Source organism: Megalobrama amblycephala, linkage group LG5 (assembly GCF_018812025.1).
Source record: "Megalobrama amblycephala isolate DHTTF-2021 linkage group LG5, ASM1881202v1, whole genome shotgun sequence".
In the NCBI taxonomy this organism is placed as follows: domain Eukaryota; kingdom Metazoa; phylum Chordata; class Actinopteri; order Cypriniformes; family Xenocyprididae; genus Megalobrama; species Megalobrama amblycephala.
Genome location: NC_063048.1, coordinates 21,407,856 through 21,419,875, shown reverse-complemented (window position 1 = coordinate 21,419,875; position 12,020 = coordinate 21,407,856). Strand labels below are relative to the sequence as shown.

The window sequence follows — 12,020 nt, the reverse complement described above, 5'->3', positions numbered from 1 at the left end:
AAGTGTTGTTACTTTTGGATTTTCTTCTATTATATGAACTATTAAAGAAAATTTATAGTATGATAAATGTGAGGATATTATTGATCTGGAAGAAATGGGGCCATAAAGAACCTTTTCATCAGTGGTTCTTTGTAGAACCTTTAAAAAGAGTTCTTTGTAGTACCAGAAAAGGTTCTTTATGGCACCAAGAACAAAATGGTTCTTTAAAGAACCTTTCACAAAACGGTTCTTTAGGGAACCAAAAAAGGTTCTTCTATGGCATCGCTGTGAAACCCCCTTTTTGGTTCTTCCTGGCACCTTTTTTTTTAAGAGTGTAGTTAAATACATTTATTTAACATGAACTAACAATAAAAATACTTATACACTTAATACATTATTAAAATCAAAAATTGCTTTTGTTAATACTATTTAATGGAACTGAGCTAACATGAACTAAAAACTAACATTAAAAATTCTTAATAAACACTGTAACAATGAACACTAACAAATGTATTGCTTATTGTTCATGTTTAATTTTTAACATATGGCAAATTTGCAAATCAAATTAACCATCTGAAAAGCCAGCTATAAATACAGTAGGTCACTCCGACATAAAATCAAATGATTCAAGTTATAAACAAATTCTGAAAATATGATCTAATAATTATGCATGTCACCTGCATTTTATCACTGTCATTATGTAAACTACACTTCATTGAAGTAAAAAACAAAACCTTATAGACAGGACTTCAGGATATAGAATCCGGAGCTGACGCGTTTAATGACTTTGTCCAGGTGGATAAGAAGGTGGTTTTATGAGCTTGATCATTATAAATACACCATGATCTCTCAGCAACTCACATGAAGCTCAAATCAGCATTGCTAGAAGAAACATATCTCAAACCAGACCACCACTAACTCTTATTATGGAGTAAGTACTTTTCCAATTCAAATATGAAAAGTCTAATGTAGGAATTTAAAGTGATTTACCAGACTAAACTCAAGATTGTGTAAAAATGTTGTGGCTTATTTGAATTGTTGATTATCTGTCCCATGCCTGCTATGATATATTGTACATAAACAAAAAGAGAGCATTTGTAACTCTTCATTATTAAAAAGATTAATAATCTTTTTTTTTCTGAATGTGTCTATAACTCTAGTCTAAAACAATGCCTTAAGAAGCTGGAGTGCCACTTCACATGGGATCTGGAGTACAGTATAAATACACTCCAGGATTTACTGAGCAACCTGAATGATGTGGATCAGGAAATGTGCACTTGGCCGGTTCACTATTACAACCTGCTGGGCTACATCCATCAGGCTCTTGGCTCCAGCACAGAGGCGCTGATGAACCTGGACAAAGCAGAAAGTGTGATCCAGAAGCAGGGAACAGAAGAGGATGGAGTCCGGCTGCAGGTCAACAAAGCTAACCTGGCTTGGGTCTACTTCCATTTGGGAGAGATGGAGAAGAGCAAAGAATATCTAGAAGAGGTGGAGAGGCTTCAGCGAATGCATCCTGCTCCACCTGGATGCACTTTACACCCTGAAGTCAGTGGAGAAAAGGGCTGGACGCTGATGAAGTTTGACTTGTCAAAGAAGCACCAGGCGATTGATTACTTTAAAATGGCTTTGAAAGCACAACCAGATAAGAAGGAATGGCACAAAGGACTTGCCATGGTGATGAACATGGAATTTGCACAGTCTCAATTCACTCCAGAACAGATTGTAGAGCAACTGAAAATCGCACATGAGAAAGACCCGAATAGTTTGTTCCTTCATGCTCGTTACTTACTAAAACTGTGTGGTCAGAAAAAGGTGTCATCAGAAAACATTGAAAGGGAGATGCAAGATTTACTAGAAAGAACTCTTGAAACTGGAAACCTGGAGGGTTTGCACATTATTCTCAGGTATTATAGAAAAGAGATTTCTTTTGATAAAGCTGTTCAAATAGCAGAGAGAGTTCAAGAAAAGTTCCCCTCTTCAGTTTTAGCATTGAAACTTTTGGCAAACAGCTACAAATGGAAGGTTTACAGCATGGAAGGCAGTGAGGAAAAGGAGATTTTTGCTAGGAAAGCCATTAAGCTCTTTGAGGAGGTTGTCAGACATAACCCTCACTCATTCAAAGTAAAGATAGCCCTTGCATCAATGCACGAATATGCACACAACAGGGAGAGATCAGATGAGATTTACCAGCAGCTCCTGTCAGAGATAAATGATCTTTCTCCTGAAAGGCAACAGCATATTTACCACAATTATGCCTATCGTCTACTGCACTGCAGACAGTATGATGAATCAATCGAATATCACATGAAAGTAGCAAAAATCCCAAGTGATACAGTTCACAAACAGAAGAGCATAAATATTCTTCAAAAAACTGTGAGAAAAGGTAGAAGCCGTCACTGTGAGGAAATTCTGCATATTCTGGAGAGAAATAATATTTCTGATTAAAATGTCATACTTCATCAAAAAAACAAACAAACAAAATCCTTCCATTTGTATACATTTGTCACAATTCTGAAAATTTTTGTGGAGGTGGGAAAATTTTCTCCCTCTTGAAAACCATTCTGAATCTTCTAAAACCAAAAAATACCAGGCTTTTTTTTACAAGTTTCAAGTTTCATTGGGTCTTTCAATATAATTTACCTCGTTTTCGGCCTGCACCTCAAGACATTTTTGGCATATAAAGGGACTGAATATATTTGATTCTGTAATTTTGATTACAACAAATAACATTTAAAGCATGTGATATTGATAATATTGTGTGGGCTTGACCTACTATAATTTGATTGGCTGTTCAGACGGTTGAAGTGATTTGGATATTTAACATCTAACAGTGAGGAAAGGAAGACTTTGGCTATGAAATCCATTGAGCTGTTTGAGGAGGTTGTCAGACATTACCCTAATATTTTAAATGAAAGAAATTCCAAAAATGAAAAGCAAAAAGAGTATGTCTTTACCCCGCTAGGAATTTTACGTTTTGGTGTTAAGGATGTTGCCTAGTAACGTTCCCAGTACGTTCACAGGCGGTCACGATGTGGAGTTCTTTTAAGGTTTGGTGGACTTTCACAGAACATTCAAGACGTTCTCTGTACGTTTAAGGAACCATAATTTATTTGGAAATGTTATCCTTTGGAATGTTGTCCCTGCTGCCATTGTCAAAAAATGTAATTGAAAATTTGAGCTAAATTGACTAAAAAAAGTAGCTGTTCAAACAAAAACATATTTTTCTTAAATGTCTTACAAAAAAAAAAAAAAAAGAGAAGCTCTTTACAGGTATTTCCTGAATTATTATTATGCAACCTTTTCTGTAAAATGCAAATCTCTTACAGTAAGTCATTAGCTGACAACAGCACACATATGAGCTAATGTAACTACTGTATCAGCAACTATAGTTGACTTTATACAGCCTTTAAATAAAGCAACACGCAGCACAAAATCAGTGTTTCTGGCTCATCATTGACTGAAGCACAGGCGCTTCTCTCCAGCACAATGACAACCTCACAAATCTCAGACAACAGAAACAGAACATTAAACACTAACCTCTCTCTAGATCTCAGCACCTTCACTTATTACAAACCACTCTGACCTTATTTCTTTCATACAAAACTTCTTAATGAGGTGTTGATGTTTTATTAAAAATTATAAAGTTTGAAGTCACCGTTATGGAGGTAAGCGCTTGTTTTAGTTGGGCTCCTGACCTTTGATGTTTTAACAGTTTTTCTCCAGTTGTTGTATCTGTGTGTTTCTAAAGCACGTTTATTACAAATGAAAAAGTTGTGAGAGAAATAAAATTTCAAAGGGATTGGGTGATGATTTTATCGTCATACAGTGGCCTTATTCACTGATCTATGAATATTGTATTTAATTCATGTTGTAGTCCTATGGTAATGCATAAAAGATATTAGATATTTTCAGATAAACAGATCAGTTCTGAGCATCACAAAGCTAAAGTCTAAAGTCACAAAAAAGATTTTTGTTTATTGTCACCATTGTTGATGTTCATACGCTGATTCATGATGTCTGTGTGAGACTAAAAGACACTGCTTAAAGCTCTGTCAGCATAATTAAATTGAATTAAAATTGCAAAATGAAATGAAAGTGCTATAGTTCAAGGTTCCCTTTATAATTTTAGGGGGACGTTCCATTGTGGTTATTTTTATGGTCACATAAGAACGAAAGAGGATATTTGGGACATTAACTGAACGTTCCCACACGGTCCTCTGTTGGTCATTTAATAACGTTACCGATATGAGTTCCCTGAAGGTCCACCAAATAACGTCCCCCAAATTTTAAAAGAACTCCACATCGTGACCGTCTCTGAACGTACTGGGAATGTTAGGCTACTAGACAACGTCCTTAACACCAGTGGGGACATTCTGAGAATGTTCTTGGAACTTAAAATTTCTAGCGGAACCTGTCACCTAGTAACGTTCCCAGAACATTCAGAGACGGTCACGATGTGGAGTTCTTTTAAGGGTTTGGGGACGTTATTTGGTGGACCTTCAGGGAACATTCAGGATGTTCTGGTAATGTTTAGGGGACTATTACTATAAGACGTTCACACTATGCATAAACCATAACGAAGAAAAGGTGAAGAAAATTAAGAAAAACATATAAAGGGACAAATATCTTAATTCCCAAAATAGTGTATGTTATATTTTGTTATGCTAATGGACTGTAGCTTCCACAGTACCTGTTCATTGTTTCCACTGAGGTAAAACTACACTTTAGTGTACTGTATAACACTTCTTGGAGCTGGATTATGTGCTTATTGCTTCTGATTATAACTATATTGTTCACAGAAAACACATTCACAAGTGCTTTCCTTTGAGACTTTCATTTCTGAAATGTGGATGTGTGGCTTACAGTACATGTTTCTGTTACAAATACAATAATAAACATTTAATTATTAAACACCCATTCGTTTTTGATTTTTTTGTTTTTTAGTTTGTTGATTAGATTTTGACCTGCTCAGACCTGACCTGCTTGACCTGTTGATTTTGTAGCTTTGTTTTCAGTGTGCAGTAACATAAAAATGAACGCCCTTTTCTCACAAGTTGAGTGCATTTCAAACATGAATTTGTTTTTTTCTTATGGAAACTTTGTAGCTTTCCGGTGGAAAGACTAAAGATACATTCTGACAAATTGAATATTATCTACTGTAACAAGCACAAACACAAGGTCACGTACAAATAAATGCGTATTGTTGAGAATCGCAAGGTATTTGTTGTAATTTAAAAAAAATGTAAAACAAAAGATTAAAATGGTGTGATTTGTTCCCATTCTTGTCAAAAACCCATAATTCCCATCAAAAGTACAAAATTGTACATGACCTTTATATGAACACAGGCTATCTGATACTGCTTACATATCTAATATTATTGTTGTTTCCTTGGCAAAGATTTAGCCATATTTTTCATGAATCCATAAAGTCTATTCACCAAAGCATTATCTGAATGGTGAGCAGCTCACACAGAATATTCACTCCTAAATCCAAAGAAAAAAAAAATAGTGACAGTTTGTCAAAAAGGTTTGCAGTAGCAAAAAAGCTGAAATAAAATCAAATGATGATTTTTAGCTATGGATGGTTTTATAATCATGAAACAACTTGATCACTATCATTTGAATAACAAGTTGTTTTGCCATTAACACATTTAAATTCCAAATTCTGTTTTACTACAACATAAAACCATAATGTCTTTCAGAAGTTAAAAGACTGAAAATAAAAACCATGAGTGAAAATTACAATGACAAACACAGATATGAGCAATCAGTGTATGAATCTCAACAATTGTGACAACAAAATATTCAGACAATCAGAATCTCGCAAGATTGGATACCAAAATAGCTGCCAAGAGGCGTTTCAAATATGGCGGCTGAATGAACAGACTTTCCTTGAAAGGGACTTTGATATGGGTAATCTTCTTTCTCAATACTCCACTTTCATGGCATGTTTGTGGATGCCAAGTTTCAGATACAGAGGGACGCAACATCTACGTGACACTTGCTCATAAAACATGTTTGATATTTATAATGTAGCATATGCACACGTATCAGGATAATCAATAAACTTGGGAATGTTCAGAACGCTTTTAGCATGCTGGACTGGGTTGTAAAACCATCTCGACTCTGAATAGTCTGCCATGAGATGAGCCCACTTGACACTTTTGTGGACAAGCGATGGTAAACAGTAAAGTCCAACTTCCTCTCTTTGGTGACTTCAAAAGGAGCACCCCCCCCCCCAGAGACTGACCAGATCCACATTCCAACACCCCACACGCACAGGGACACACAAAAACACACACACAGACACACACAGAAACACACAATCATACATTTTGAACTGTATTTGTAAACTACCACTATGCTGAAATATATATTTCATATATTTTAGGGCCTATGCATGTTTCCTAGTGTTTAAATGAGTGTATTTGTGCTAGTGTGCATTTTAATAGTGGAATTCTGTCTGTAAACCATAACTTCTTGTCTATGCCTTTATGATCTGTCGAGTTTGGTCTCTCCGTAAAGCTCCGGACACGAGCTATTTACTGAGATATGTCACACCGCTGACAAATGCATTTTTCTATGTGTTTAATGATACTGTGAAGAACACACTCCATTTGGAGATCTGAACTGATAGTCATAAATCATGCAGATTAAGTCGTGAGGCCAAGCAAAGGAAAAGCTTTCCCGCCAACTTTGCACCCATGTTATTGGCTACCCCACCTCAAGGAGGTGTGTCGGCTTATCTGTCATAAAAGCAAAGACGCACAATTCCGGCTCTCTCTCCCGGCTCTTCCCCGATTGTCTCACGAGCCTCTCGTGCACGTTTTTCCCGGACATCTCCGGTGACCACGCGCTGCCATCGCGCTCAGCTTCGGGACCGCCATCTTCCAGCGAAACTCACTCTCAAGTCCTCAGTTCGAACCTTCCCGCGGAACGGAGGAAGCCAACGAACTGCACCAGCGCTAACCTGAAATTCGACACACGCAACCAATGCAAGTATACTGCCGTTTCTCAATCTTAGATGATGAAACTGATTTCCGTGCTGGCCTAGGACTGGTTGTGAGTTTGCTACTTGCCTTCTCTCTTTCCTTCTCTACTTCCACTCTTGTACATAGGTGTGTATTCTTGTATATATATTTAGATGTATAACCTCTGTATTCGTAGTTTGCATTTATTAAAACGTTATTCACGCTCGATTGTTCTGTTTGTTCTTTCAGCTGAAAACCAAGTCACTTTAACGTTTTTCGATCGCTTTATGCTTTAGTTATTTTCATGGCCAGAAAATAACTCTGTTTATAATATTCTGTGAGGGACTTAGTTTGCTGGACAAACGAACAGTTTCTCTAGATAATTATTAAACCAGAACTAATCATATATGTAATTGATTATAATTCGTTGTAATTGATTCACAATATATGTTTAATTCCCCGTTGGGTTGATATATGAATCATAATTTATTCATAACCTTATGAATTATTATATTCATATTTCATCCATAAATTAATTAATAACTGTACGAACCGCTACATTCGTTACAATAATTTGGGATCGGGAACGCTCCATCTCGATTGGGAGCAGTTAAATAATCATAATGATACCACACAATAGAGAATTTTGTGGACAAAAAAATTGTTTGTGATAAGCCTTGAATCGGGCCACAACCCCCAACAACTTGATAACTTGACACCATTGTTGAGGTTTATATTTCTATGTAAGAGGGTCTATGGCTGAAAAGATGCTTGAGAAATCTTGCAGTGATCAACCTGAAGCTTTTACCTGCACACCCACTGATGCTAAACAGGGTTGAGCCCAATCTCTATCGGGATGGGAGATCTTCTTGGAGACTGGGTAGCTGCAGGAAGAGGTGTTAGAGAGGTCAGTGGGTCTGATCAACTTGTAGCCTGAGTGGGTCCTAATGCCCCAGTACAGTCTCCATAAACCGTACTGAATAAAGGGTTAAAATAAACCCAGAAAATAAGGGGTGTAACCCTGGGGCAAAAACAATCCTTACATTACATCACATACCATGCAGTTAGTTAGTTAGTTTCACCAATGATATAGTACTTTATTTAGTTCTTAAAACTTATATGAAAGCACTCTTTTTTTTCCATTACTATTTTTAATGTTTTTGCTCATCAACCCTGCATTTATCCCCACTAGAAATGTTACGTTCCCAGAACATTCTCAGAACATCCCCACTGGTGTTAAGGATGTTGCCTGTAACGTTCCCAATATGTTCAGATACGGTCACGATGTGGAGTTCTTTTAAGGTTTGGGGGACGTTATTTGGTGGACCTTCACAGAACATTCAAGACATTCTCTGAACGTTTAGGGAACCATAATTTATTTGGAAATGTTCTCAGAACGTTCCTGCTGCCCTTGTCAAAAATCGAATTGAAAATTAGAGCTAAATAGACTAACAAAAGCAGCTGTTCAAACAAAAACTAATTTTTCCCAAATGTCTTGTAAAAAAAAAAAATTAATAAAGCTCTTTACAGGTAATTCCTGGATTAATATTATGAAACTTTTTCTTTAAAAAGCAAATCTTTTGCAGTAAATCATTAGCTGACAACAGCTACACAGTTATTGTCTTTAAATAAAGTAAGATGCAGCAGAACATCAGTGTCTCTGGATCATCACTGACTGAAATCAAATAGATCCGACCCGTTCAAATAGATTTGGTTGCTCATTGTTAATGTTTTCTTTTTATCATACAGTGGCCTTGTTCATGAATATTGTATTTCAACAATGGTGACAAAATTGTCAGATAAACAGATCAGTTCTGAGCATCACAAAACAAGCTACTGAAGTCACAAAAAAGTTTTTTTTTTTGGTATGGTCACTATTGTTGAGGTTCATAAGCTGATTCATGATGTCTGTGTGAGACTACAGGATACTGCTCCAAACTCTCACTCAGTATAATGAATGAATTTAAAAAAAAAAAAAAATTGTTAATTAATACAAAACTAAAAGTTAATGTACTCAGAGTTTGGCGTCTGGAGAAGATCAGGACATTCAATGATGATTGATTTTATTTTTTGCCATAACAAGTGTGTTTTACAAACAGTTAAAGCAACCAGAGAAAATCCAATGTTAAAACATCAAGAATCAAGAACTCATCTAAAGAAAACGCTCGCCTCCATAACGGTGACTTCAAACTTTATTATTTTCTATAAAATACCCACGTAGAAGGCAACTTTCTAGTGACCTTGCGCAACTTTGCCTAAAAGTTCTCTAAAGGTGAGGAAAATTCTGAACCTTTACAGAACATTTAGGATATTCCCTGAAGGTCCACCTTATAACGTCCCCCAAACTTTAAAAGATAATAAAATGTGTTTAGGCATAAATTCCTTCTTAAAGGCACAATATGCGTGTTAAGTCTGAATGCACTCTGACACCGGACGCACTCATTGAAGTATATGTGCAAGAGATCACTTCCGTCATCAGAACACGCTTTCAGATCTCACCTACCGGATGCTCAAGGCAGTTGGACATAGTGGTGTATTAGAGGTAAAAATGATATAAATACTGGAAAAAAAAAAACACTAGGAAAAAAAACACATTTTTAGTGAATTGTTGGCCTTCTGGAAAGTATGTTCATTTACTGTATATGTACTCAATACTTGGTTGGGCCTCCTTTTGCATGAATTACTGCATCAATGCAGCGTGGCATGGAGGCGATCAGTCTGTGGCACTGCTCAGGTGTAATGGAAGCCCAGGTTGCGTTGATAGTGGCCTTCAGGTCATCTGCATTGTTGGGTCTGGTGTCTCTCATCTTCTTGACAATACCATAGATTCTCTATGGGGTTCAGGTCAGGCGAGTTTGCTGGCCAATCAAGCACAGTAACACCATGGTCATTGAACCAGCTTTTGGTACCTTTGGCAGTGTGGGCAGGTGCCAATCCTGCTGGAAAATGAAATCAGCATCTCCATAAAGCTTGTCAGCAAAAGGAAGCACAAAGGGCTACAAAATTTCCTGGTAGATGGCTACATTGACTGTGGACTTCACAAAAAACACAGTGGACCAACACCAGCAGATGACATGGCAGCCCAAATCATCACTAACTGTGGAAACTTCACACTAGACTTAAAGCAACATGGTTTCTGTGCCTCTCCACTCTTCAGCCAGACTCTGGGAACTTAATTTCCAAATGAAATGCAAAATTTACTTTCATCTGAAAAGAGGAATTTGGACCACTGAGCAACAGTCCAGTTCTTTTTCTCCTTAGCCCAGGTAAGACGTTTCTGACGTTGTCTTTGGTTCAGAAGTGGTACATGGAATTTGACAGTTGTAGCCCATTTCCTGAAGACGTCTCTGTGTGGTGGCTCTTGATGCACTGACTCCAGCTTCAGTCCACTCCTTTTGAAGCTCTCCTACGTTCTTAAATCGTCTTCGCCTGACAATCTTCTCAAGCCTGCGGTCATTCCTTTCACTTGTACACCTTTTCCTACCACACTTTTTCCTTCCAGTCAACTTTCCATGAATATGCTTTGGCACTGTGAACAGCCAGCTCTGTGGCTTACCCTCATTGTAGAGGGTCTTGATGATCGTCTTCTGGACAACTGTCAAGTCAGCAGACTTCCCCATGACTGCTGTTGGGATTACTGACCTAAACCCAGTATTTATACCCTGAGAATGGTCATTTAATAGAACTTGAAATTAAATATTCTAATAATTTGAGATACTGATTTTTTTATTTTGATGAGCAGCAAGCTGTATTCATCAAAATGACAACAAAAATGTCTGGAAATATTTTACTTTATGCCTAATAAATCTAGAATATATTTAAGTTTTACTTTTTGAATTAAATTACAGAAAAAAAAAAACTTTTTCATGATATTCTAATTTATTTATGCACCTGTATATTAAAGGGATAGATCATTTACTCACCCTCTGGTTGTTCCAATCCTGTATACATTTCTTTGTTCTGTTGAACACAAAGGAAGATATTTTGATGAATGTGGGAAACTGAACAGTTCTGGGGCACCATTGATTTCCATAGTATTTTTTTTCCTACTATGGAAGTCAGTGGTGCCCCAAAGTGGCCTGGTTACAAACTGGTTACAAAATATTTTTTTTTTGTGTCGAGCAGAACAAAGAAATTTATACAGGTTTGAAACAACTTTAGGGTGAGTAAATGATGACAGAATTTTCATTTTTGAGTGAACTATCCCTTCAAAGCGTCTTTGTTGTTCCCATGGTTTCTACAGAAATCGAGTTTAACACAGGTATTATGTAATTGATAGGCGATGCACGGACATCCTGGTTAAAATTGCTTATTTCTCTTGATTTAATCATTCTTGGAAACATGGGATAATGAATGTAAGTACACATGTCAACAAAATATATAACAACGTTCTAGTAAAATATCTTTGGATATTTTAATCCAAAAATCGTACTGTGCCTTTAAATTACTGTGAGTAATGCTCAAGTGGGCATGTTGTTTTAGCGATCTTACAGGAGATTGTTTATTATAGATTTGGTAATTTACAGTTGATGACCAGCCTGATGCCCCAAAATAGGTCAATTTAGACTGATCTACAAACAGAAAGTCAAACAATCAGAGAAATTCAGTCTTATTTCTATGTCAAATTTCTTTTTTATTCAGTAAACCTCCACCCTGACTTTATTGTATTATAAGGTAATGTTGTTTTTAATGACTTAAAATGTTATCCTGTTTTATATTGTTCATCATAGATATGCTTTCAGAATGAATTGCATCTTTGTTTTATATGCTACAGTATGTAAGTGCTGGGTAACTTCACTTGCTGAAATGCTGAAAGGTGATGTTTCAAGTATGCAGCCCTGTTTGCTGGGGACATCTGCTGTACAAAATAAAGATAATTTAAATGTTGTCAAGTGTGGCATATTTAGAGGCACAGTGACTCAAACTCAACCAAATTCCTTCAAATTGTAATTAGTCCAGCATATAGTGCAACGATTTTGCATTTTGTTATTTTAACTTTCTGATAAGGTTATCATCAATGGTTTCAATGGTTTTTATATGTCGATCATTAACTGTCTGCCCTATAAT

At 36.6% G+C, this 12,020-nt stretch overlaps 1 protein-coding gene across 1 annotated transcript; it reads left to right on the top strand.

Moving 5' to 3' along the window:
* Positions 1-59: 59 nt before the first annotated feature.
* On the top strand, positions 60-2,915 carry LOC125268160 (interferon-induced protein with tetratricopeptide repeats 2-like). The gene is made up of 2 exons (XM_048190256.1): positions 60-68; positions 1,099-2,915. Exons 1-2 carry the CDS (start codon positions 60-62, stop codon positions 2,425-2,427), a joined length of 1,338 nt encoding a protein of 445 aa, XP_048046213.1. The 3' UTR covers positions 2,428-2,915.
* Positions 2,916-12,020: the final 9,105 nt, after the last annotated feature.